At 50.9% G+C, this 26,694-nt stretch overlaps 1 protein-coding gene across 2 annotated transcripts in view; it reads left to right on the top strand.

Annotated features, from left to right (window-relative positions):
- The window catches only part of PTPRF (protein tyrosine phosphatase receptor type F), a 292,857-nt gene that overhangs the window by 247,394 nt on the left and 18,769 nt on the right, over window positions 1-26,694 (top strand). Inside the window, exons 14-23 of one of the 2 annotated variants that reach the window (XM_042819454.1) lie at window positions 520-546; window positions 2,671-2,788; window positions 5,034-5,612; window positions 6,245-6,342; window positions 11,267-11,520; window positions 12,457-12,547; window positions 14,818-15,030; window positions 17,901-18,055; window positions 21,178-21,293; window positions 25,764-25,861. In XM_042819454.1, coding sequence (XP_042675388.1) covers window positions 520-546; window positions 2,671-2,788; window positions 5,034-5,612; window positions 6,245-6,342; window positions 11,267-11,520; window positions 12,457-12,547; window positions 14,818-15,030; window positions 17,901-18,055; window positions 21,178-21,293; window positions 25,764-25,861 — 1,749 coding nt within the window. The remainder of the gene's footprint in view (window positions 1-519; window positions 547-2,670; window positions 2,789-5,033; window positions 5,613-6,244; window positions 6,343-11,266; window positions 11,521-12,456; window positions 12,548-14,817; window positions 15,031-17,900; window positions 18,056-21,177; window positions 21,294-25,763; window positions 25,862-26,694) is intronic. The other variant, XM_042819455.1, reaches the window with a different exon arrangement.

The following is a 26,694-nucleotide window of genomic DNA, read 5'->3' on the forward strand; positions in this document are numbered from 1 at the left end:
CTTCCCTGCAGAAGTCCCTACTGGGCTCTGTGTATGAAGTCTTTAATTCTCAGCAAGAGATGATAGCTGCAGGATCACTAGAACAGAACCTGGAGATCAGGCCACAAAATAGTGTTGTGAATGCTGTCATTTGTGGGACATCACTGATTCCCATAGCCTCATCCCTTCTTGCTCCTCCTCGTGGAAGAGGTAGAAAAGTGTGAACAGAGCCAGAAAGGGAAAGGATGGCGAAGTTAGGAAGTGGTGACCTTTCTGTCCGCGTGGGAAGAAAGTCCTTTGCCCAGCTTTGTGTGAGTGAGCACAGACCTCCTGCTCAGGCTAGCAGCATGTAGAGAATGGCGTTGTCCCATTTCTTCCCTTGGCACAGCCTGTGGCAAGTGACCCTCTGTATGTAAGTGTTCCAGTCCCCCCACCCAGTCCTGCTAACCCCCGCTGTTGTCATTGTCATCCCCTTCCTACACGTTGCCCCTTAAAACTCTGTCTCCATTTTTCTCTCCTCCTTCCTTTCTCCCCCGTCAGTGGAGAGCTGAGGACTCCGTCGACCATGTAAGTACCACTTGTGTGCATTCCAGGTTGGAAAAAAGGGGTTTGGAAAATCGATTTGTGAATTTTGTAGACACAGTGCTGTCAAAACATCCTTTTCACTCCCTTAATGAGGCTGGAGAGTTACATTGTGAAACCTTCCACAAGCAGCAAATCCAGAGAAAATTGGCATTTAGATTGCTACTAAATGTAGAAAAGCAATTGACATTTCCTATAATCTGTATTTCCAGCTTGTTGTAGTGCAGTTTTAGGCAGGCTCAAGTGATTGACTCAGGAGGTGCATCCTACTTTCTGCAGTAGTTGGCCCACCGAGTTACACAGTCAAATTAGATATATAATCTTTAAACCACATTGATTGTAGTCATGAAAAATAACCTACACTCTCAACCATGACCTTTGGCTGAAACACACATAGTAATAAGAAAACAATCACATTTAAACAGTTAAATTCAATTTTTTCCATATAATTCTGAAATATCAAATTGGAGGAACAAACTCGAAAATGACCTTTTTAGAGTCAGCAATTCAATTACGTGCCCTACTGTGAGCTTCTCCGGCACAAAGCATTTCTCCTCCTGCTTTATATGGAGGAGTTGCACTCGGAGTGGCTTTGTCATGCCAGCACTGTGTTTACATTATGCAATCAGACTTTCTTTCATCCATCCCTCCTCTCTCTCCCCCCTCCTCCCCGGCTCGCTTGCTTTGCTCCCGGTGGCATGCTTTTGCGTGAGAATTTCTCTTTGCATGGATTTGGGAGGAGTGAATTCTCTTGGGATGTTCAGAGTCTGCAGGTTTTGTGTGAGTGCTTCCCTGCGGGTCCATTGGCACCGATCGGACTGCGCGTCCACTCACCCGCACGCACACACTGCTGCAGGGGCAGAGTTGGGATGGGACTCTGGTTCACACGGTGATTTTGGCGGGGTTCTTGTTGGTGCTCGTTGATTTTTCTCTGGGCTGGCTGGTTCTGCGATGGTAACAGGGCGATATTGATGAGTAAGCCTGGGCAGGTAACCTGAACCAGCAGCACCGACTGGAAATCAGCAGCTTTCATAGAGTGGGAGGGAGGGAGGGAGTAATGAGAGACTGGCTGTGCTCCGAGAGGCACCATAGGGATTATGGACAAAGATCAGAGCCTGGAGCAGCCCCTCAGAGTGCCTGAGCTGCCTCTCCTCAGCCAGTGGAGCTCAGCCCATCTCTGCTCTTATCATCTGCAAGGATAAATCACGAACCCTGAGCCTCTGCCTCTCACTCAAAAGCTTCCCAGCCCCTTCCAATGACTTGGCGAGTTACTAGTGCTGATGATCCCAATCTCCTTCATAGCACCCGTAGCTGAATGCTGTTCAGGAGTATCTGCCTTGGGTCACTGAGAGCTGCTCCGAGAGCTGTGCAGGCCTGGCCAGCGGGGCTTGGCACAAGTCACATTACCACTGGAGGCCAGGAGGGAGGAGTGATGCTCGTGCTTTGATCTCAAATAGAAGTGTGGAGCCGTGCCCTCCTCCTGCCCCAAAGGAAAACAGGGCATGCAGGGGTGCTAGCACACTGCCTGCTCCCAGACCTCCCACAGTGCAGGGTTTTCCCTCCGGGTCTTGCCAGTGCCTGGTGCTGACCCCATCCATGCCCGTCGTGCTGTGCCATGCCTGGCAGGGAGGGCGAGCACGGTGCTGCAGCACTGCAGGTGCTCCTGCTCCGGGCTGCGCTGTTGCCAGAGACAACCTTAAAAACCCCCACATGAGCCCCCAGGAGGTTTCCGCAGCTGGCTGATCTGGCTTCTGCTCTGGTTCACAGCTCCACAGCCCTCTTACTCTCAGGCTTACTGTGTTAGGGTTACAGCTGTTCTCTTTTCCCCTGTGCTGGCCGCAGGTTCTGGTGGGTCCCCAGGAGTGCCAAGAGTTAGGGGCGAGGTGAGGCAGCTCGGTGCTGGAGCGGTGGCAGTTACCATTTGCTGGCTCCATGGGGGAGCGAGGCGAGACGTGTGTGCTTGGGTGCAATGCGCGAGCGTGCGCCAGCAAGTGTGTCGGTGTGTTGCTGTTGGAGATGCTGATCCCCGTGCCCTCCATTTGCTCGCTCTGCTAACGGGTGTTTGCTCTTCTCATTTGCCTCTTCTCTGCCTCATGGATGTGCTCCCAGGAGACGGTCATTGGAGGCCTGCTGCCGGAAACCACCTACTCCGTCACGGTCGCTGCCTACACAACCAAGGGAGATGGTGCCCGCAGCAAACCCAAGGTCATCACCACCACAGGGGCAGGTGAGCGTGGGGAGCAGAGATTGCAGCCTCGCAGGGGTGGTGGTGGTGGAGCCTCCCAGGAGGTGCCCCGGGAGTACGGGCAAGGCACCTGTGCAGGAGGAACCGAGAGGGCTGGAGATGCCACAGAGGTCCATGCTCTTGTGATCTGCAGCCCTTCCTACAGGCTTTGCCATTGGATCACCCGAGCAAAGTGCAGCAAACAGACGGATACTGCCAGGGCCCACAAGAGAGCACAACTCGTGGGCCTGAGCTCCTCTGCGTAGTCCAGAGACCTGGGAAGAGGAAGCCTAAAAGTCCAGGCCCTCCCTCAGCTTTGGAGTCACAACCTGCCCTCATTTTGTCCCCTGGCGCAGCAGGGGTAGGCGAGTGCCATTTCTTGCTTCCTGTGGTGACTGCAGTGCTGCCTAGGACGGCTGCTGGCGTGGTGGGCCCTCAGGTGCTTCTCAGCTCCACCTGGCCTTTGCTACCACCGCCTTCCCTGGCTTACATACCTCAGCCAACCTGCTCCTAGAGCCGCGATAAAACCTGGAATGCAACAAATACTGCTGTAGGAGTGCTGCGGACACAACTACTAGGTCTGGTGATCCCAGCCAGTTCATTCTGCTCTCACGGTAGACTTGTACCCTGTGCCTAGTGCCAGGAGCTGGGGCACCCCAGCGTTCATCAGGTGCTTTCCTCCGGATGTGATCAAGCTTGCCTTTGGCGGTGGTATCAGCTAGCTGTCATTGTTTTGTCCTCGATTTTCCATTCATTAGACCTGTCCTTCAAAAGATAATCCTGCTGCTTTTCACACCAGCCTCAGGAATGGTATTTACCACTGGTTATTATGGGAATGCAGCTTGTGCAAACTGAGAGCATTTGTTCCTGGTGCTTTTAAACAGGAACAGCTTTCTATCTCCTCTGCGCTGCATATGGGGAGCTTCAGAGGTAGTTTCCACTGTCACAGTCTCAAATGCTGTCTCCCTCGTGCCTCACCATGGTGTAAGCTCTGTTCATCAAATTGCTACAGCTGCCCTATGAACAGGAAAGCTTCCTAAACATCCCAGTGTTGCACTGTAAACCACAGTGAGTCTTCCCACGTTATGATGCACATTTAAAGTTAATATTTTGAACCAACTTCAAAAATAATGTCTCCCATAATACTGGCTGCTGTTAGATGTTGTATTGCAAGTACAAGGAGGATGGCACTGGCACTGGAGATTTAATTCTGTGTCTTAAATAACTACAAAAACACTCTCATAGCTGCCTTTGCACTGGCTCGTCTGCAGGCTTGACCTCACAGGGGAGTGTTGGTATCGCCCTCTCATGGCAAAATGGGGGCATAATTCTGTCAAATACATGTTTCTCTTGTGCTCATCCGTGGGCTCAGGCATTTCAAAATGGTACACGAGTGTTAAGCTAGGTTTGGCTACAATCCCATTTTCATTTCCATATCAGTGGCCCCATCCCTATGACTCTGAGTATCTTCCCTATCAGTTCATTTGTTTACAAATCTGAGCTGATATGAAGACGCATCCTTTTTTAAACTGAAGGAGATCAAAGTATTAAACCATCAGTCTAAAGCCATCAGTTCCCAACCCGTGACGGCAACACCCCTTGACTTGTTCAGCCTAAACAAAAGTCCCATGGAACGCTTGTGTTCACCTCTCACATCGACACTGGCATCATGACTCTGTTCATCAGCTAAAGCAAAACGCATTCTGATGATAAACAGCCCTCCCAGCTCTGCTTGCTGCCACTGCAGATGGTAAAACTGCAAGGTTTCGGGATGAAATTAGTCTGCCTCCAGACAGACCAGGGTGCTGGACTCGGGCTTCTGTGTGGCTGGTGTCGAACTGCACTGGGGCCCCGTGGCCTGGTGCTGGGCACCAGCTGGAGAGTCTGAAGACCACTGATTAGGAGGACGGGATTCAGCTCTTCTCTGAGATAAATGGGAAGCTTTGAGGTACCTTACACCTTTCCTGTAAAAGGGGATGAATTTTGGGGCTGGATGTGGCTGGATTTATTGCCTGTTTAGATGGCGGCACATGGGAAAATGGCAGCCAAGAGCTGTCTGGCTCCAGCTTCCCTCACCACTGGATTAGGGTCATTCTGCCTCTATCCATGTGAATTGTCTGTCGTCCTCTTCACCCTGTTGTCTGAACTTTCCCACTTTCCTCAATCCTCACGGACTGAGCAGCACGGAAGCTGTCCTTCCTCTCCCTCCTCCCAGGCTACAGGTGGTCATTGTGTGTTTATGTTGCAGTCCCGGGGAAGCCCACCATGATGATTAGCACGACAGCCATGAACACAGCTCTCATCCAGTGGCACCCACCCAAGGAGATGGTAGGGGAGCTGCTGGGTTACCGGCTGCAGTACAGACGTCTTGATGAGGAAAAGATGAACACGATAGACTTCGGGAAGAGAGACCATCACTACACTGTGACCAACCTGCACAAGGGGGCCACGTACCTCTTCAAACTGTCTGCCAAGAACAGAGCTGGTCCAGGAGAGGAGTTTGAGAAGGAGATCACTACCGCAGAAGACGTGCCGAGTGGCTTCCCACAGAACCTGCGCGTGGTGGGTCTCACCACTTCCACCACAGAGGTTGCATGGGACCCCCCAGTCTTGGCAGAAAGAAATGGCAAGATTGTCAACTACACAGTGGTATACAGAGATATAAATAGCCAGCAGGACCTGGCTAACATCACCAAGGACACGAGTATCACTTTGACGAATTTGAAGCCTGATACCACTTACGACATCAAAGTGAGGGCCCGCACCAATAAGGGGGTTGGGCCGCTCAGCCCCAGCATCCAGTCTCGGACCATGCCTGTTGAGCAAGGTAAGCGGCCCTCTAACAAGCCCTAACATCAAACTCTGGCTCCAGGACAGGGACCTTTGCTTCGGTTCACTTCCCTTGGCTCTGTCTAATGAGATCAGGTAGTGTGTGGCTCCCTAATGTAAAACTGGTTCAGCGAGGGGAGGCTCAAGGAAGGATTCCTTAAAGTTGTCGTTTGGGGGGGTGCAGGGGGGGTATTGGTGGTAGCTTAATTGCTTTCGTTGCTCCACAGGCACACTTTGCTCTTTTATCTGTACATGAAAGGCTCTTGCTTGAACTAGAGCAGACAGCTGGGTAGGATCATCTGCAGATCCAGTACCTGAGCACCACTGCTCTTTGATCATGGCAAAGGGCCAGCAGAGTGTGAGTGGAGGGGGGAAGAGAAGGCTGCAGTTCAGCCCACAGCTTCATTTCCGTGATGCTGGGAAGTATAGTCAAAAAGGGGAACTCTACTGGAGACTGGAGACTTGGTAAAAGGCTGCTGCTTTTTTCTCCTCATATGTCACTTCTCTGCTGTAGCTGACCTCTCTGAAGTCTGCTGCTGAGTTAGACAAAGAGAGACTCAGAGCTGAGCTGCTGCCTGGCTCTATCCTGACTTGGCCCACAGTGCTGAAAAATCTTGTTTTTTATTTCAGTTTTTGCTAAGAACTTCCGTGTCAACGCCGTCATGAAAACATCCGTGTTGCTGAGCTGGGAAGTGCCTGACTCCTATAAATCTGCAGTGCCTTTTAAGGTAAGTGTGGGGATGCAGAGCTGGCAATTAGCAGGTCTGGGAAAAGCAGCACCTTGACATGCTGCATGGTGTTTTCAGGCCATCAGATGTGAGACCAGCAGAGCAAGGTCAGATTGCTCACTGGTCTGGGGTCTTGTGGAGCTCAGATCTCCATGCCCAGGTTAGCTAGCTGCTCTTGCTTTTGAGCACCCGTGTGTGAACCATGATGCACAGAAGAGCATACTGCTTCTTGATTTCCCTCCTTTCACTCTTCTCAAGCCAGAAGATATTGTAATTTTGTTGATTTCTTTCTCTTTTGATCAGTTATGGAATAGACAGCCAGCACTTGCAGCTCATGGTAATAAACAGGAGTGAATAATGTTAGTTGAAGCCTACCAGCAAAGGATGCCATCCTATCTTGTCAGTAGCAACTTCTGCTATGTACCCATTTCTCCCTTGACAGCGCCCTTGAAACTTGCAGCTTGCCTTTTCTAATAGAGATGGGAACTGTTTGGGACCCTGCGATTACTGGTGCTTTGCTGATGAGCAGTTGCAGTGGTTGTTCATATGGTCCCAATGTGTGCTTTGCTCCTCCATCATCTCTTTCAATATCTTATACTTGGTATTTGCACAGCTGGGACCTACTGGTCAGGCTAGCAAAAGCTTGTCATGACGCCTGATTCAGAGTTGAAGTGTGAGAAGTTACAGATGTGATTTAATCGTGAGAGACCACCGGGAATAATTGGTCTGAAAACCAGTCAGTGAATCAAACTAAAAACGACTCCTTCTGCAACAAGTCCTGTCTCAAACACGAGGATTGCTTTTTTCAATTACTGCAGAACATCAGGGCAGATGCATAAATCTTAGGGGGTGAAAGAGAATAAGGAACGTCCTCACCCTTGGGGTGTCACAAGTGTGAGCAGCACAAGCTGTGGGGGAGCCATGGCCAAGGGAATGGGATGGAGGTCTGGGGCTGCATCCACGTCAGTGCATGTGATCCTTGCTATAACTCTCCTTGTCTAGATCCTAAAGCTGAATTACCGTGATCAATAGCAGGCACTTGTTAACATGCAGAATTTAGCTGAGGCAGACAAGGCTTTTATGGACACCTCATGGTATTCAAAGTTTTCCCAAGCGAACGATGTGTTAGGATCAGTGTTCAGATAATCTGGCCTCGAGGAACTTCACTGATCCCTGTTACTGTGCACCCTGCCAAAGAACCAGGCCACTTCATCTTGCCTCATTCCTATGGTATAAAGCCCACATCTCTGTCTGGCAGCTGAGTGCACGAAAGGGACAGTGTGACCTTTGGAGCATTACTAACGCGTAAGGATGGCGGGGTGGTTGGAGGTAGCCAGGATCCAAGGGCATGACACTGACTTCTTGTCTCTGCCTGGGAGCTGTGACTGCTGGCACGATGACTCAGGATCTGCCCCTGCTGCGGGTTAACCCTCGGATGACACAGAAGCAGATGGCATCAGCCACTTACTAGCTGAAGAGCAGTCATGCAAGCAGGAATGTTACAAGGATATTTCTCTAATAGTGTCTTCTTTCTGTTAATACTTGCAGGCTTGCAGACACACACGAGTTGAGGTGAGGAGCTAAGAGGGTCAGCTCCAGGTCGCTGACTGTGCCAGTCGAAGGAAATCCATAACTTTCAGGACTTTGATTTTTATAAACAAGGCTCACCTCTCTCCTCTAATTCGGGCACATGGGATGCTGAGGCCAGAGCCTAATATTGTAACTAGCATAGCAGATAAATCTCCATGGGAACAATTAGTATTATCTACACTTGATAAACAGTCTCACGCTAAATCTATGTCCCGAAGGGTGTCATATTCTTCTTTAACAGATTTAATTAAAGTAGATATTGTTCTGACAATGAATAGTGGGACACAGGCAGGACTGTTGCTGTTTTTCTCATAGAGGTTGAACTGAGACCTTAGGAATTGTCATTGCTACCAAATCAATAAGGAAGGTTTTTGTTCTCTTTGGGGAATTTTCACAGCTTCTTCTGGTCGAGGAGATAAATTCCTTGTAAAATGTTGCCCAGCCTATGCGCTGGTGCAGAGGCATCATTCCTTTTCTATTTCAGAAACGCAGAAGGTCATTCTGGAGCTTTCATGGAACATGTAAGATAGATATGACCTTCTCCCTGGGGATACTGAATTGCCCTGAGACACTCTTCAGCTGAAGAGCAGGATGGGGGATATATTGGTTGATGAAGGCAGCATCACGAGGTGTCTTACAAATCTGGAGAAGGAGTAGCACGTTCTGAAAATGATTATGATGTAGGTTTGGATACAGCCCCTGGGAACCTGGATGGTGCTTTCTGACATAGTGTCCCATGGATGTAATAATCCTGCCCCTCAAAAAGTCAACTTCATCTACTTCTCCATCAAGTAATTATTTTCGCAGTGTTGCGCACTGTGTCATTTCACCTTTTAGTTCAATATATTTTTTACTGCCTCAAAATCAAACAGCAGACCTTCAGCAGTGACATTTGGACCCACCTAGCTTCTAGCCTTGCATATTCCCTCCTGTGAGTAAGAGCAGTACAAATGACATTTTACAGCAATCCATGGGCTAGTCAGCAATGTTTGGCAGTTCAGAGCCCTTGGGCCAAATTTGCTGCTGACTTAAGTAGTTATCAGTGGGCCATGATGCAACCTCTAAATAGCATTCCTGCTTGAGCTCCCGGGCATCTCCAGCTGTGCACGAATGACTGTTTGTGAGCCCTTACATTACTGTAAGGTTTGTGCAGAGACCTTACCTAATGGTGCATAACATTTGAGAAGACAATGTGTTATGGCAGGTAAAGGAACGTGGAACTGCTACAGCAGCAGTGAAAAAGGAGGAGGTTGGAGAATGATTTGGAAAGCGTTGCAGATGCTGATTTCACCATCTTTGGAAATGAATTTCTGTTCATGGCAGTGAAAATCAGCCTGATATCAGGACTGGATCAGGGACTGTGTCCTGGCTGGTTCTAATACTGGACAAGCAGGGAAACACTGAACTGAAGTGCCTGACCATCTTTTCAGCCTCCTCTTGCCCCAGGAGAACAGCTGTGTCCCCAGCAGATGTGTCGTGCACAGGCAGTTGGTGAGCAAGTGTCTTCCCTTCCCTAGAGCAAAAGCAGAAGCAGTTGGTGATGCCTTTATTAGGGAGAATTCATAATGAGAATTTTTGTCTGAGAGGCAAGTGAACTCATTGTGAGCTTTGCATCATTCCAGCATATCTCTTAGTGTTTGAAGTTTGGTTTTGTTTAAGTATGTGTTGCAGCATGTGAGATGAGGTGAGATCTCACTGCTCCCCGTGGACTCTTCATGGTCTGCTCTTGTCTGGAACACCTGGGCATCCCCAGCCACCCTCCTTTTGACTGCCTTTCAGCACATGGGGCAGCCAGAGGGGGCTTGGTCTCTGCAAACCCCACCTTTATTTCAGTACTAGGAACTTATTTTTGCAGTTCATCCCTGAAGACTGAAGCATGTCAACAAACAAGTTGGACCATGTCTCTCTATTGCAGCTCCTCACTGCTGCTCTGTTACCTGTTGGGAATCCTTTCTCAGTTCCCAGCATCCACAAAGCCAGGGCACAAGAAAATGGGGCTCTTTTTCTATCCCAGCCTCAATCACAGTGATCTGGAGATAATCTGAAGCTTGTCCTGGGTATTGCTGTTGTAAGCTTTGAAGCACTAAATACTGGAGCAGTGCTAATAAGCTGCCCTTAGTCCCAGCAAGCCAGCAACTTTCTGCAGATTGATGCCACCTGCTGCAAAGGTGACTTGGAAGGAAAGTTCAGCCCCTCCCTTGCTGCCTGTGTCAGCCTGCACAGCAGGCTCAGCTGGCAAGAGATCTGTTCTACTTCAAGTCATTTTTCTTCCACAGAGCCATCTTCTGACTCTCATTTTCTGTTGGAGAGAGCACATTTACTGTGTGGTCTCTGCCTGTGGCATGCAGTAGCTGCCACAGTGCAACATGCTCCAGCTCTGCCTTTGCCTGTTCTTGGCATGCCGTGTCTGCACCTTCATCACTGCCCTGCTGTGCTGGATGGAAGGAAGCAGGTGGTTTGTCCCAGCTGGGGCACAACCTCTGCTCCCTCCGGCTCTCCAACACCCCTTTGTCTCCATCTCCAGGCTTTGGTTGAGTTTTGGCTTTGCAGAGGCAGCACTGCGCATTTTGGGGCACAGGAATTGTTCCAGCAAGAGGAAGAGCAAGGTTCCCAGAGCAGTGCTCGTGGCTGCGGGGCCTTAGCCAGGGGTGGGCACGGCTGCAGCAGGGCAAGGAGACAAAGCCCTTAGCTGAAGGCTGCGCAGGGGGGCACCGGCAGCAGTGAAAAGCAGTGCTGGTCCCCTGCCCGCGGCCAGCGCAGCGCCAGCATCTGTTGTCATGGCAACAGGGTGTCACACCTGCAGAGCTGCCATTTGGTTCAGGTCCCGATCTGTGAGCCCTGTGCGGGATCTCAAAGACGTCAGCGAGGCACGTACCCCCCAGTCACCTTGCTGGGGGGTGGGAGGGTGCTCAGCACTAACCGTTTGATCAGGCATCAGTTGAGAGACACGGGAGTGCCACCAATTCAAAGCAGACAGGATTTTACACCAAAAGCATATTGCTTGTTGTAGCCTCTTGAGACAGAAAACAAAGAGCCATTCATCTCCGTCTGAGGGCAATGCATAGCCATCTGAATTCCTCCCCCAAAGCAGTGCTGAAAAGCCCTGCGTGTGTGGCACGAGACTGAGCGCCAGGCTCTGCCCCTATCTGCCCCATGGCTGCGAGGCACAGGGAGCACTGCTCAGCCCTCTGCTGGGGACTGCTCTTTTTTACCTGAAGATTGATGGCTGTTTGTGAAGCACACGGTACCTGGACACCTCAGGGAGGGCCCACAGTCAAATTGTCATTTGTAATGCTGCTGTTGGCCGCATAAGCGTGTCTTTTTCCCATTTCAGATTCTGTACAATAGCCAGAGCGTGGAGGTGGATGGCCACTCCATGAAGAAGCTCATAAGTGACCTCCAGCCAGACACGGACTATTCTTTTGTGCTCATGAACCGTGGGAACAGTGCTGGGGGGCTCCAGCATCTTGTCTCCATCCGCACCGCACCTGACGTCTTGCAGAGCAAACCCATCGCCACCAACAAGTACATCCAGGAGGGAAAGTTCACGCTTACCCTTCCCAAAGTGCAGACCACTGTGCCAGTTCGGTAGGTGCTGTCTTCTGTTCATTAGTTCATTCGTTGTGATAGAACAAGGGGAAATGGTTTCAAACTCAAACTATTCAGATTGAGACTGAATAAAGGAGTGGTGAAGCATTGGAACAGGTTGCCCAGAGAAGTGGTAGATGCCCCATTCCTGAAGACACCCAGGGTCAAGCTGGATCGTGCTATGAGCACCTGATGGGAGTGTAGATGTCCCTGTTAATGGCAGCGGAGCTGGAGGAGATGGCCTTTAAAGGCTCCTTCCAACTCGAATGATTCTACTATTCTGCAAAGATAGATGGAGAGGGGAGTATCAGGGGCTGAAGGTGGGGAGGAGTGCAGGGTGGGCTCCCGCCAGCCTGAGGGCTTTGTGACCTGGGAGTGAATTTCAGAGCAGGCTACAGTACAGAGCCAGGCATTTACCTGTGTGAACATGGGCTCATACTGCTGGCTCCTTCTGAGCAAATATTTACATGCAGTAAAATTAAGACAATTCTCTGACAGTTTGCCCTTGCCCTGGTGTGTATGCTCCAGATGCTACCAGCAAAAATGCAGTTCAGGATCAGGGGGAGCTTTCTCTGACACTGTATATAATATCCTTTAAATAAATAATGGCTAAAGCCTCAAGGAGATTAAAAAAGCGAGTTTGTGGAAGTCTTATTTGTTACTGTAGTATCCTTGTGCTGAATTCCCTCAGGGTTCTTGCTACAATCCGATTATATAAATGTCCTTCTTGCAACTCCTACACCACCCAATGGAGATCTTCATTAACCTAGTGAGCGCAGAAAGGAGAGTTCCCCTCTCTGGTACAGCTGGAGAGCTGGCCTCCTCCTTCCTGAGCTCTTCTGCCACTCAGAGGGCAGGGAGAGGAGCGGGTCATCTCGGGGAGGGATGCAGCACGTGTTCCTCACTGCCCTGTGCTCACGCTTTCCTTCCTGCCAGGTGGTACTACATCGTGGTCGTGCCAGCAGAGCAGAGCCCCAGCAGCCCAACGGCGCGGTGGCGGACACCTGATGAGATGGAGCTGGACCAGGTAGGAGCATGAAGCAGTGCTGCAGTAGAAGTGTCCTGCAAAATCTGCACAACTCCCTGCACACTCTTGTTGCAGGCTGTCTGCGTTCACCCGCAAGTGCAGATTGCCCAGTGCAGGAGCAGCACACTTGTGGGTGCTGGCAGAATCCCACACAAGGGCCTGTAGGCTCTTTCTTCCCCACATATAGCCACCCAAAGAAATAAGGAAAATTCCAAGAAATCACACACCCAGATTCACTGAAATCACACACGGGTCCATTAAGAGAACAAAGTTGTAAGCTTTGAAGCACTCAGAAATTACAGAGTGTTAGAAGATGTAAGTCAGCCCCTGCTTATCATTAATCTTTAATTACATGATTGCAGAGTCTTTTCCATGGGGTCCCAGCTCGCTCCAGGTATGGGTGGATCTGTTCAGCATGTGAAGCAGAATTGTGTAATGAAGAGCCATCATTTGTAGTTCCCCTGCATCCTGTCCTTGCAAAATCTCGAAAATAGCACAAGAAAGACAAGAGTAGGATGAGAAGGGGTGGTTTGGTTGCGTGCTGTAGGTAGCTGAAGGCAATTCAGAGAGCTGGTTTCTATCTCTAATGGCTTTACCTAGTCCTGGGCAAACACCATAAAACACCATTTGCATTAGCAGTCACTGTTTTGCCTTTTTTTGGAGTCCTCAGTTTGAGATACTGAAGCCTTGCTTGGAAAGCCTGAGCATCCCCAGCTGCAGAGAAAGGTCAGTAGAACTCTGTTTGATACAGTCAGTGCAACAGAACATGCTCAGTTTTCTTTAAAAACAAAACAAGCTGATGGCTTTTCAATTTGACATTCAAAATTAGTGGACATTTTTTACATTTTATGTCCTTGTGCCTCTGTTCTCTCTCTGTAAAATGAGGATAATCGCTTTCATTTCACCTCATATGGGTGTTTGGAAGATAAGATCATTAATGTTTGTGAAGCACTTGTAATATTACAGTGATCAGCACCATAGAAAAGCCCACGAGGAAATTATTAATTTTGTCTTCAGAGCTGGGTTTGAATAGTAAGCAATAAACAAAGCCTCGGGCTGCATAATGCAAAGAAAAAAACAAAATATGGCAAAGCTGCTCCTTGATTAAGCACTGTCTGTCCTGTCTATTGAATGAGGCAGGGGAGCTACAGAAAAGATGGTATGTGACCGCGTCATCAAGGATTCTAACACAGTGCACAGCTGAATTATTTTTGTACAGGTGATAATAATTCTGACATCTAATTTTTCAGGATCTGAACTTTGCAAGCCTAGCATTCCTTTGGTGCAGAATTACGGTGTGTTACATATATAGGTGGCAGTAGCATCCAGCAGCATCAATCAGTGCTGGAGCCCTGTGGTTTTGTGGGTTGAGCCCATCCACAAACAGCTATGTCTTCTGCCACAGAGCCTCACTGACATTCCAGCCAAGGTGCAGGAGATGTGTATTGGGGGAAAACTCCACCATCTCTCTGCCTTTTCCCCCTGTGCTTACTCCAACGTGCCTCTTAGGAAGAAGCCAAAGGTGGACTGATGAGAGGAAAGAGTAGGGGGTGCCTTAAAGGGCTGTCATGGTTGGAGGGTGAGCTCAGTGCTGTGGCTTTGTGTGCACATCTCTGTCCCCAACTCTGCAATAGAACCAGCGTTCCCTATCTGCCCTGACAACACTCATGTGTTTCATGCCTCCTCCTTCACTGTAGATTAGAATTTCTGTGCAAGGTCTGGTATTTGTTTTTATTCATTAGAAAAACATCTTTAAACATCTGAGAGTCTTTCTTAGCAGTGTAACTGAATTTTTTTGTGTTCATATCCTTTTCCGTGAATTTGTGGCTGACTATGAAATTTGCCATTTTTGTTCCAAACATCCCATGAAATCTGTTATCACTGAGTGATTTACGCAAAGCTCTTCCTGCAACACAGCAGCAGGTGAAATATGGAAGCTCTGACGGAAGGGAAAGACACAGCAAATGTCACTTTTTCCCTATACATCAGTGTCAGTTGTAATTCACGTCCAGCGTCCATAAAGAATTCCTGACTTAGTGCACATACCAACACCTGGGCCAAAAAGCATGGCTTGGTTCCCTTGTAGACCGTTGGGATGATAGGGGCTACACTGGGATGACGGGTTTCTTTGTACTGCTGTGTCCAAATCCAACCCAGTGTCATTTCCCTGCCTTCCTTCCGCTCTGCTGAGCCTTACAGCCAGTACGGTGACAGCGTCAGGCGGTGCCATGCTAGGCGAAGCTGTAGTGATGCACCTTGTTTGTCCCCAGTTGCTGGAGGCCATAAGCCAGGGCAGTCAGAGCAGGCGCCAGCGACGCCAAGCAGACAGACTCAAGCCCTACATTGCTGCCCAAGTGGACGTGCTGCCTGAGACCTTCACTCTGGGGGATGAGAAGAACTACAAGGGTTTCTACAACAAGCCCCTCTCTCAGGACCTGAGCTACCGCTGCTTCGTGCTGGCCTCGCTGGAGGATGGGGACACGGTAAGGACCTTTTGCTGGGGGCACAGGCTGGCACAGCTGCATGGGCTTGGGGCGGGTGGGGGCTGAAAGCAGCGTTGTGGAGCTTTCTCCAAAGAGGAGAGAAGGAGGCTGCGTAGCTGGTGTCTGTGAGCCAGGATGTCTGTGGGAGCTGACTTGATAGATGGTGTTTTTGGAGGGAAATGGCACATGTGTTTGACATAACAGATGAGAGTGGAGGGCAGTGCAAACACACCCACTCTGTGCAGGCTTGGTTGTGGCTTGCTGAGCTGTTCCCAGACCAGAGCGTGACATGTGGTTGACATGGGAGAGCTTCTAATCTTCCTTTCGGCCTGTGAAAAACAGCCCCATTGCAAAGTTGCCTTTATGGCCCTTCTCTGGGACTCTGAGAATCCCATCTCAGGTGACAAGTGGCAGAAGTGAACCTGCCTCCATTGCAGGGCTGTCAGCAGGGCAAAGCCATGCCATGCACGTGCCTACTGCACCCCGGGCTTCTAGCTCCTGTGCCTCACCTTGCTGGAGGCAAATGGGCCGTACCTTTGTCACGAAGCACTGGGGCTGTACTGGGGAAAGGAGTGGCAGTGCACAAAGCAGAGAGCAGCACCGGGAGACCTTGCATCAGCATCCAGCTGTAAACAGGAAGGGCAGGAGTGGCAGTGGCAGCGGCTGGTGTGTAAATAATGGAAATAATAAAGATGCACGGAATCCTTTGGGCGGCTTCCAAGCTGTGGCTTTTTTCCTCAGCCTCATTTGCTTGTAATGGCTCATTAGGGCTGGTCAAGTTCTTCATTTCTCATCCAGCTCACGTGTTCTTGTGGCAAGATGTGCATGCTGGTGAAGGGAGGAGAGTCACAAAGTAACAATAAGGTAAAGCAGAGGCCTCCAGGTATGCTCTCCTGGCAGTCTCTGTTAAGAAGAGATGACCATAACCAGATGATGAACATCATCTTCTCCCTAGCGCACATCTGCCACAGCCCCCCAGTCAGCTACCAGTGGGGCTTTTACTCCTAGCTGCCACCTCTCTGCATCCATCGCTGCATCACACCCATTTTCATTTGAAGCCTGAGACATTCTTTCCAGGGCTGTGCACCATCTCCCTCACTCAGCGCCTCTGAAATTGCTTGCTGTGTCTCTGGCGTCAGCAGACAAGTGGAGCATCACCATTTTTCAAAGATGGAGGGGAGGGTGATGGAAACAACCTCTGTCTGAGCTCAGGGGCACCTGCACCTGTCAGTCTGCTGTTGGAAATGCCACTGAGATAACAGCCCTTCTGACTTCTGCTCCTGCCTTCTCTTAAAAGGAGGCATTTCCAAAAGGTTTCTGCAGAAACGTGAATCTTGTGTCCTCCCCTGCACAAAGCTTGGAGATAGACATATGTTTCCTGGCTGCACAGAGCAGCGGGCTCCTTCTCTCTGCCCACTGCAGCTTGATCTAGCTGGGTAGAGCCAATATGCCTTCTGTCCAGAGCAGCCCTTTGCCCCTACAGAAAGAAGCCCCAGGCCTTCAGCCCCTTCCCTCACCTCTGATGGAGCATCTTCCTGTTTCTGCCATGCTCAGAGCTGCACCCTGCCCTGTTGCACCAGGGGCCAACGGGTTACAGTGGTCTCGAGCATATTTGCTGTAGGAACAGAGCTGAACCAGGAGCCAGCGGCAATGTCAGTGACACGAAAAAAAGCTGAAAAGTTACACAGTCAAAGCAGCAGCCTCCTCCTCACCCCCACAAGCCAGTGGCATTTCTGTCCGCTGATAAAGCCGAGGAGAGCAGCGAGGATGCTGCACCTGCATGCTGCCAGAAGGAAGGCACAGATAAGAGCATCCTCTGTACTCCACACGTGTGAAACCAGGCTGGCTGGGATCAAGGGCACCTGTGAGAGGAGATCAAATTGTGCGGCTCAGTGGCTGCAGCATGCTTGATGTTTCTTTCCCATCCCCTCACATGCACACAGACAGAAGGGCATGTTTAAACTCCAACCTTAACTTGGGCGATTCATAGACCCGCAGGCACCACTCCAGTGACCAAATCTTTCTGCAAGAGCAGAGCGTTCCCAGCTCCCCAATGCAGGGCAGCAGGTGCTGCTCAAAAGCCACAGGCACAGAACTGAGACAGCCATGGCCCTCACTAACAGGGGGAAAGGATTTCTTTTTGCAGTGTTTAACCCTGCTGAGTTGAGAAGGGACAGCACAGTTCCAAAGCCTTAGCAACAGCAGCAGAACAGGCCTGGTGCGCTGTCACTGTGCTGCAGGAAGGATTTGGGTCTCTGCTAATCCTGTCTCACTGGTGGGGCTGGAGAGCTGGCACTTCAGGTTGTAAATCACTGGGCTGCCAGAATGCAGAGATCTCTGGAAAGGGACTTGTGAGCATGAGCCCCTTTCCAAGGTCTGTTTATCAGAGCATAGACATCAGGAAGAAAATGTTCCTGTCATTTTGTTCCTTTAAGAAAACTGCCTAGCCCAGCAGGGGGTTTCCTAATATAGCCCTGTCCTGGAGAGATGTGTTGATATCAGCACAGCAGGTATTACAAACCACTTAGGAATCATCAGCCAGCCCCACTGTGCAATTGGTTGGGATTCAAAAGCCTGTGATTTGGCTCTGAGAGAATCCAGGGCTGGCAAGTGGCTCGTAGCTGGGCTGCTCCGTTTTGGCACCTCGGGGCCAGGTCTGCTAGCCAGAAAGTTGCTGGCATGGAGTTGTCTCATACCAGGAAGAGACTGCTTCTGCAGTGGGACCTCTGCTGATGCCGAGAGAGGGAGGATATGTGGTTTGAGAAGGAACACTGTTCCCTGCTAGGGGAAACCTCGGTTTCAGGGATGTGGCTGTTGCTTTAGCCTAATGGATGCTTGCTTTTCTCTCCCTCTCCTGCGGTGCTGTTCAGAAGAGATACGCAGCCAGCCCCTATTCAGATGAGATTGTGATGGAATTGGCTTCAGCGAAGCAGCAGGACGAGCCGGAGATGCTGTGGGTGATGGGACCTGTCCTGGCTGTGATACTAATCATCATCATCGTCATCGCTATACTCCTCTTCAAAAGGTGAGATATGCTCCAGGGTGTTTGCAGGTACAGCATGAGCACTGCAGGTGGTGGCACCTTCATGACCCTGCTTCTGCCCTTCAGGTATGGGGAGCCCAGGTAGGCAGTCCCTCGGGGTCACAGGGAGGAGAAAGATCTCTGCCTGGTACAGCAGAACAGCTATACAAAGACTGCAGGGTTGGATATGTGGAAGGTAATTAATGTCAGCCCAAGGACACAAAGCTGCTGTGGGTTAGGGAAACCTGTAAGCAGTGGGACAAAGGAGAGCAGCATTGTCCCTTGAAGGAGCCTGATCACTCTCTGCTCTCACAGCTTGGATTTGCATCACCAGGGATGTATGTAGCACTGCGTGCTTTCTGAAATTGCCTGCTGGAGCTCTGGCACTGCCCCCACTGCTGTGAATTCTGACAGGGGGAACAGGATGAGAGCAGGGCATGGATATGGCAGGCTGACATCGAAGTAGGAGCTGTCCTCTTGAGGCCTCTGGGTCCTGGCTGCTGTGTCCGTGCCAAAGCAGCCGCCTGCTTCAGAGCGGGTAGTAGAGCGGTCCTGCTACAGCTGTAGCTGTGGTGTGAGGCAATTGTCAGTCCTTGCAAGGAGCTGCAGATTGCATTTGCATGTGTTCGCATAGCCTGTTCAATTACACTAGGTCACATTTTCTATCAGCTCAGCTCCAAGGTTCTGCTCCTCCTGGACTCTCTATTTACATATGTATCTGTAGCTAGGGGAAGGGAGCTGCTTTTGTTGTCTGATTAAATGGAGCTCTGCTGTGCATGTGCAGTCAGTGCCTTTCTGTGTCAGTGATCTTCTCCTTTTTCTGTTTCTGCTCTTCCCTGGATCTAGTAAACAAGAAAGGTAGGAATCCATTTTATCTTCTTGTTTTGCTAAAATTTCAAGTCTATTTCCCTTTGTAAATATCAAGCCTGAAGCTAGTAAGGGGCATCTTTGTTTTTGGGAGCATGAGGGCATGCCAACCCTGGGGGTTTACAAAGACTTTATTTCCTCAAAGGCATCACAGGCTGACACAGGGAGATGGTTCCAGCATAAAGACTTCCCAGATTGTTTTCGCAATTAAATTAGAAATCCAGAAACTACAACAACAACAGTTACATGTGTTTCATTCTATTCTCAGTCACTTCAGACTGAGAGCTATTCTGGCAAGAGTGCAGGTGCATTCTTGCATTCTGTAATGAGGAAATGTTAAGGGAATACCAGACAATTGGAAGAAATAAAATGTTTGCTGGACTTGAAGTTGAAAAAATGGTCCCCTCCCCCTCTGCCAGGGAAGATCTGCCTGTGGGCCCCACAAGTGCTGTGCCCACCTTGGCACAACCCAGAGATAAGCACCAGGAAGCAGCACAGGCCCTCTGTCCTGACACCCAGTATTCCTGTCCCAGCCAGCAGCGTGTCTGCAACCAGCACTACCCATGTGCTCACAGGGATGCTGTATTATCCCTCTGCTTTTTGCCATCTGCTTCTTCAGAGGCATTTTCTCCTGAAGGTACTCATGGAGCGTATTCACAATTTCAGATCCACAATGGGAATGAATTGAAGCTGAGTAGCGGGAGATAGCTTGAGATCTGGAGGTTTGTTCAGCTGTGGCCCCCATTAGGTTAATGAGAGAGATAAACATTCATTCTATGCTGTGCCTGTTCCCCAGCAAAGCTGGGCCATCTTGCTCAAGGGCTCAGGGGCTGGCACACAGTAGCACACTGCACATCCTGCCATGCTCCTGAGAGGAAGAACAGTGCTTTATTTATTTGCCATGTATTTTTCTTTCTTTCTAGCAAAATGGTCAGTCCTTGAGCTCTTTTGTCTCAGTCCAGGCAGCTAAAAGGCTTCTGAGACGTTGAGAAGACACACTGGTGCTCCCCACTGAACAACCCCAGTGTCTGATGCAGCACAGACTGCAGATGGAGCTGCTCATGACCTGAGCTGCAGAGGGAACACAGATTTCACTTGTGATTTATGCATTAAATTTTACCATTTCTATCACTTGTGCCAACGCCGGCATGCACAGCTGCCAGGGGAAGCGACAGCACCCTGTGCCTTCACTGAGTGCTTCTGATGGTGCGTGGCTCAGTGTGCCCCCCTCCAGAGCTGCAGCTGCCTCTGTGCAGAGCATGGCAACCCTCAGGGTGCTTCAGATTGCCTCTCAACGGAGCAGAAGGCAGAGAGTGGCTGTTGCAATGTTCTGGATGGTAAATGTGCTAGCATTTATACAGAGTATAGCAGTGATGCAGCTCCCTCTTTCGAAGAAAGCATCAGGTCAGCAGAGGGGTTCACCATCAGGCAGAACCCATTTTCAGGCTGTAGCCAGAAAACAGAGTCTCTGCATATTGCTGCGTGCTTAGCATCTTGGTAAGGCGTCAGGATTGGCACAGGCTCAAAGGGACGGTGCTCCCGTCCTGCTCCTACCCAACAGCTGGGAATGTCCAGTGTATTTGTAACACAGAATGAGAAGTGGAACTTAGAGAATTGCTGGAAACCCTTTTTACAGTATTAGATTTTCCTTAGTGTTCACTTGTCCACTTTTTGATTGGATGTGTCCCTGCTTTGCCTGTGAATTCCAGCAAGAGCCCGAGGTGGTGGCATTGCTTTAGGCATAAATATAGCATGAAGAGACAACAGTGTATTTTATTGTTCCATTAATACACGCCTTGGGTGCCTTCAGCCATTCAAGACGTATATTAATGGCCCAATAAAATACACCCTGAAGAGCCTTTACACTATTATATTACAGTGTTCTATATTTAAATATGTCTAATACGTGAGGAAAAAAATTTTGATTATATCCCTCCACTACAGGAAATAGTTCCTAGAGAGAGTGCAAGGAAATGAGATCTTGCCTCTGTCTGCTTTTTCTCTGGTCAGTGTTACGCAGAAGTTCTCATTTCAAAGTGCCTCACTAATCAAACCTCTGCCATCACTGAAATACAACCACTGCTGTCCCACAGAAGGGAAATTGGAGGCACAGAACAGGACGTGACCTGCCCAGAGCCCCAGGGACCCTGGCGTTGAGCTGGGTATCTGGGACACAGGGACACAGTTTCCTTTCCAGGTTGGTTGATGCCATTCTCTGCCAGAGCTCACCTGCTTGTCTCCGTCCTCTCTGTGTACAGGAAAAGAGCACACTCCCCCTCTTCCAAAGATGAGCACTCCATTGGCCTGAAGGACTCACTCTTGGCCCACTCTTCTGACCCAGTGGAGATGAGGCGGCTCAACTACCAGACTCCAGGTAGGGAGCAGCAAAACCCCTTGTGTCCTACCTGCCCTAATTCCCCTCTGCCAGATCCCCGCACCAGAGGGGGAGTCTCAGTCCTGCTCACCTAGGGACGAAGAGCTGCCCGCAGCCCCTGCTGCTGCCCAGGCAGTGCTGGGGCCTGGTGATGGGCACTGCTGGTTTCAATGGCCTCTGTCCAGATGGCGGTTCAGGAACAGCTGTTGCTTTCTGCATAGGACTGCTCAGTGCAGAGCATCTCCAGTCATGCCTGCACTGGCCTCTGGTGCCTCAGGCTGTAGCTGTGTGACAGCCTGCAGAGGCAACTGTACTTCTTGCTGCAGAAAGGTCTCATGCTGCTGCTTTGTGTCTGTAACGTCTCTGATGGTGCCAAAAGCACGGTGCCTGTCATTGTCACGATCAGAGACGGGCTCACCCCAGCTCATTCAGAGCCTTTCAGAAAGCCTGAGCCACAGATGAAGTGGAGGAGGGCTTGGTTTTGTGATGGAGGGAGCAGTTCGGCAGTAAATGAGGCACAGCTCTTTTCTAACTCGCAGCTCCTCCTGGTCTGTAACCTACTTTCCTTTTCCTCCCGCTGCTCATTCATCTAAAAGCTTTCGTCTAACAGGAGGGTTTTGAAGGGACCATTTCCTGATGTAAACGAGATGTGCCTGGCAGGGAGGGGGAGCGGAGCCTTTCCTGGTGCCGCTCACAGAGGTCTGAGCCTTGGCTGCAGCAGCGCAGACCTCACCAGCATGTCTCCCACTGTGCCAGAGCAGCTGCCAGAGGAATTGCAGCTCCCAGGCAGGGCTGGTGGCAGCTCTCACGGGAAGGATGCAGCAACAGCCTGGCAGTTGCCAGCCCACCTGGCACAGTAATTGGCCACAACATGGACCAGCGTGGGAGGAAAACGCTGTGGGGAGCAAGGGGGGGAACTGCAATGGGGAGAGAACATCTCAGTGGGCAGATGGCAGCGAGAAGCAGTGACACACAGTCAGCAACAGTGTGCAGCTCCCAGAGGAGGAGCGAGGTGTTGAGCATGGCTGCTCTAGGACACCTGTGCTTGGGGACAGGTCTCTGTGACACGTCCTACAGCCCAGGGACACAAGAGCCATCTTGTTATCTGCTTGTGGTTCACTTCATGGAGGAGTGTAACAGCTTGGACTTACAGCTGCTCCAGCAAAGAGATGGGGTTGTGCAATGAGGGCATCCTTCGCTAGAGCTGTAGGAGGGACCAAGAGCTGCCATCAAAAAGAAGAGCAGTCCAGGAGATTTCTTCTTCCCCACCTGCACCTAAGCATAAGCCAACGACACTGCCTTGTTTATTAATTTTGCAGAGCTCTCTGGAGAGAAAAAACAACCCAAAGAGTCCGATGCACTGGAGATGCAGCAGTGCCCTGTGATGCTCCTTGCCAGCACTCCCCGCCAAGTGACAGCACCACATCCTTTCCCCCCACCCTGCGTCACTAATGAGGCTCTGCAGGGCATAAGCAGATATCATGTGGCTAGCAATAACTGCTCCAGCTCCTGACAGCCTTGTACTCGTTAACAAGGAGGCATGGAAGGCACTGAGCCCAGCGGGCCCATGTTGCCGCTCTGTCACCCGCTAGTGGCCCAGGTGGTGCTGTGTGGGTGCACTGACAAGAGGTGCTGGCTACTGGCCCAGCACACCTCAGTCCCCCTGCTGGAGTGTGCTGAGCAGGGAAACCTTGTTTAATGCATAATTAATTGGTCTGCTGTTATTAAATATTAAGCTTTCTCGTTTTCTTGGGTCTGACTTCAGACAGGGGTTACTTTCCCCACTGCCAGCCTGCCTGTACTAACAGGGACCGACAGTACTAATGTACTGCTTGGCTAAGTCCAGGGCTGTGCAGTGTCCCAGTGTGCCATGACAGGAGACCAACTGAGCTGCAGGAGAGCTGGGGGCTCTGAGCACTGAGCAGAGGCTGCTGGGGCTGCATGCAGCACAAACCACCGACCTGCCCTGGCTGCCCGCCCTCGGGCATGAGGCTGTACGTGGTGTGTAATGAGAAGTGTGGCTCTCTGCATCGGGTGGAGGACACTGTGCCCACTCCCCTGCACATCAGTACTGGGGCACAGCACAGGCCAGAGCTAAAGGGGCAGGCAGCCCTATGCAGGAGGGAGGCTTGGTTCTGTACAGGTGCTGCTTTCTTTTGCATCTTCACCTCTTTGTCTTTCCATTTCTGAACCTCTGCGATGATGACTTAAAGGCTAATGGGATTTCTGTTCTTGCCCCATTTCTTTTCTTTACAGGTGCCAGTGTCCCCAGTTGCCCGAATATCTCAAGTTAGTTTTAACTACTGTATTTCTCTTTTGACACCTTTTGCTTTTTCTTTCCCTTTCTTTCTCGTCTCTGTAATTTTTGTTTCAATGTCATGAAGGTCACCCTCACTCACTGTAGAATGGCAGTGATTCCACTCTGGGACATGATGTGTGGCTCCCGGCAGCACGGCACAGTGCGGCAGAAGGGGAGGCCCTGGTGCTGAGCTGCCAGGAGGCTCCTGCAGTCCTTCACCTGCTCCCTGGGCTCCACTGGGTGCCAGGCCTTTGTGGGAACAGCTGGGCTGCAGAAGGTGGCCAGCTAGAAAGTGCCATTGGCCAAATGGAAGGGTACTCCTGTCCCCCTGCTTGCACATCTTCTGCTTCTTCCCCTGTAGCCTTAGCCGTAAGGTTAGGGGAAGCAGACACCAAGGGTATTCCAGCAGGTTGCAAGCAGTAATACCAGATTATGGGCCTAACTGCCCCTTTATTTCTGCTTTGTCTTGTGAGCTTCAAATTCACTGTGAAGCAACCATAAAATCATCTGCTCCTGGCTGCTTAAATCTGCACATGAAAGTGGGAGAGGTGACACTGTGAGACCTCTCAGCCCTCCCAGCCTGGCAGAGAGCTGGACCTCCTGCTGCCAGAATCATTGGAAGAGCATGTAGAAGTCCTGGTGGTGTGCACAAGTCCCCACCAATCCCTTCTGCTTTACTCTGTGCTGTATGTGGCTCTTGTTCCATATGCACCATAATGGGATACTGTCTACCTCTTCCTCCTCTTCTGTGGTGCAGTACCTGCTGTGCTTCATATATGACCACACCGGGATGACTACATGCTGTAGTTGTATTTCTTCTTCCAGCCACACACTTCTGCCCGGCTCCCATGCCCTTCTCCTTGCCCACCCACAACGACTCTGTGCTGTGAAGGCTGCTACTGATCTGCAGCCTCTGTGCTCTGGCAGCAATATCAGGGTGTGCAAAAACCAAAGCATGAGATCCCAGTGGGCAGAGTGGCAAGCAGGGAACCATCTACAGGAGAGCCTCAGCACAAGGCAGAGAGGAGCTCTTCCTTCCCCAGGTCCGTGTGCTCTCAGACCAGCTGTGGACCTTCACTGTCAATTGGTAGAAGGACAAATGTGCTGGATGGGGTTTTGCCTTTGTGCAGCAATGGCAGGTGCCTTCGGCAGAGGTGTTGGGAGCCCTGCTGTGCAGCAGCTGCAGTGTAATATGCAGTGACACTTCCATGTTATCACCTAATGACTTGTCACCGCTGCGTAAAGTGCACATGCCCAGCCCAGGGACTGCTCCATCACCTCAGCGGCCTGTTGCTGCCATCTGCGGCAGCATTCAGGCTCCAGAGCAATGGAGAAGCTCCTGGCCATGCTCCAGCATGTCTTCCTGGGTGTGAATCAACAGCTTCAGCCTATTAATAATCGTTATTACCCATGTGGGGTTTCTGGGAAACCCACAGAGCCGCCAACGGAGTCACGAGCCTTGGGATCTGCATGAGCTAGGTTTTGGATGAGGTGTTTCGCAGCTACGTTCCTGCCAGTTCAGCATCTCAGCTGCTGGGAAAGATGTCGCGATGGTTGGGCTCTGAATTCATCCACTCAGAGCTGAGCTCTGAGACTTCTGTGGAATCCCTGACCAGGGGACTCCACTCTGTTCCGTGGGATCATTCCCACCTTCCCCAGCTCCGCAGGGAACACATGCTCTGTCCACTCAGAAGCTGTGCTCATTCATTCTCAGGGAATTCTCATGCTACAGGCCTAGTGAGATTTTTAGGCTGGTGCTATGGTTAGGAGTAGGCAGGAGGATCAGCTTCAACCCTTGGCGGTGGCAGTACCAGAGAACCCTACGTCCAGCTCCAGCCCATCTGGGAGCCCAGGAATCACACTGACAGCATCTCCTTGGCCGTTCCCACCGCTCGGCTGCTCTGGGTGCCCAGTGCTGTACTGTCTGAGCATGCTCACCCAGTCATGCCCATTCTGCACATCACCTTTCTTTTTGTTTCACTGAACTGTGTGCTCAGAGCGCGTGCCGCATGATCTCGCCGACCTCCCATCCATCCTGCCCAGCGCTTCACATCGTCACACGTGTCCGCCTCGCGCCCACCCATCGGGTTTGCTGTGCTGCAGTCCCCTTGCCCACAGTGCTGAGCTATAACCATTCCTTCTCCTCCCCTCCCTTTCTGTTGCACCTGCAGGCATGCGTGACCACCCGCCCATCCCCGTGACTGACCTCGCCGACAACATCGACCGGCTCAAGGCCAACGATGGCCTCAAGTTCTCCCAAGAGTACGAGGTGAGCACGGCAGAGCGGCGCTGGCCAGGACTGTGCTCAGACCCCCAGCAGAGAGGGCTGGGGAGCTGCAGGCAGTGCTTGGAAGCTGGCTGGGAGCCTGCCAGTAAGCCCTGCCAGCCCCAAGCAGTGGGAATGTGCTGTGAGCAGTCAGAGCACGGCTTGGGCAGGGAAAGGGCTGAGTGCACTGCAGCACGCCCTGCATCCCATGTGCTTGCGGCTATAGGAGCGAATGGAGTTGGTGTCCATGTGAGCACATGCAGGACCCTCTTGAGCAGTAGAGGACTTACAAATAAATCCTCCGCTGGTGTTAAGGAGGGCATAAATTTGGGAAGTGGCCTTTGCAGGTGTTAATACTTCTGTTAGGATCGTGATCTGCCTGTGCCTGTGGCTGCCCCTTCCCTCTGAATACCTGCACTGATTAATGAGATGATATCAGAACATTTGCCCACGAGGTAAGATTAGATATGCCAGGAAAGGTAATGCAGATCTCTGTGCTGAGAAGGAGAGGAACGAATTCTGGCTGGCTCAGAGGGTGAGCTGCATATATCTGAGGCAGGCATGGAGCTCGTGTTTGCTTCAAGGTGCTGAGGGGGGACTTTGCTGTCCCTTTGCATTTTAGTCCAGATTGAATCTGAGGATCCACTGGTGGCTGCTCATTGTCACATCTTGGGATGCCAAGGTGTGCAGACATACCAGTCTGCCTTGAGCCTTTGGTTGGGAGTGCAGCAGAAGGGTTAAGCCAGGCTGTGCCTTTGCCATGCAGTGGGGATGCAGCAGCACCCAAGCACTCCCAACCACATGCTGGCTCGGCACCATTGGGAGCCTGCAGCATA

The sequence above is a fragment of the Centrocercus urophasianus genome, unplaced genomic scaffold (assembly GCF_019232065.1).
Source record: "Centrocercus urophasianus isolate 14NV4802_14NV808 unplaced genomic scaffold, USGS_Curo_1.0 seq_18, whole genome shotgun sequence".
NCBI classification, from domain to species: domain Eukaryota; kingdom Metazoa; phylum Chordata; class Aves; order Galliformes; family Phasianidae; genus Centrocercus; species Centrocercus urophasianus.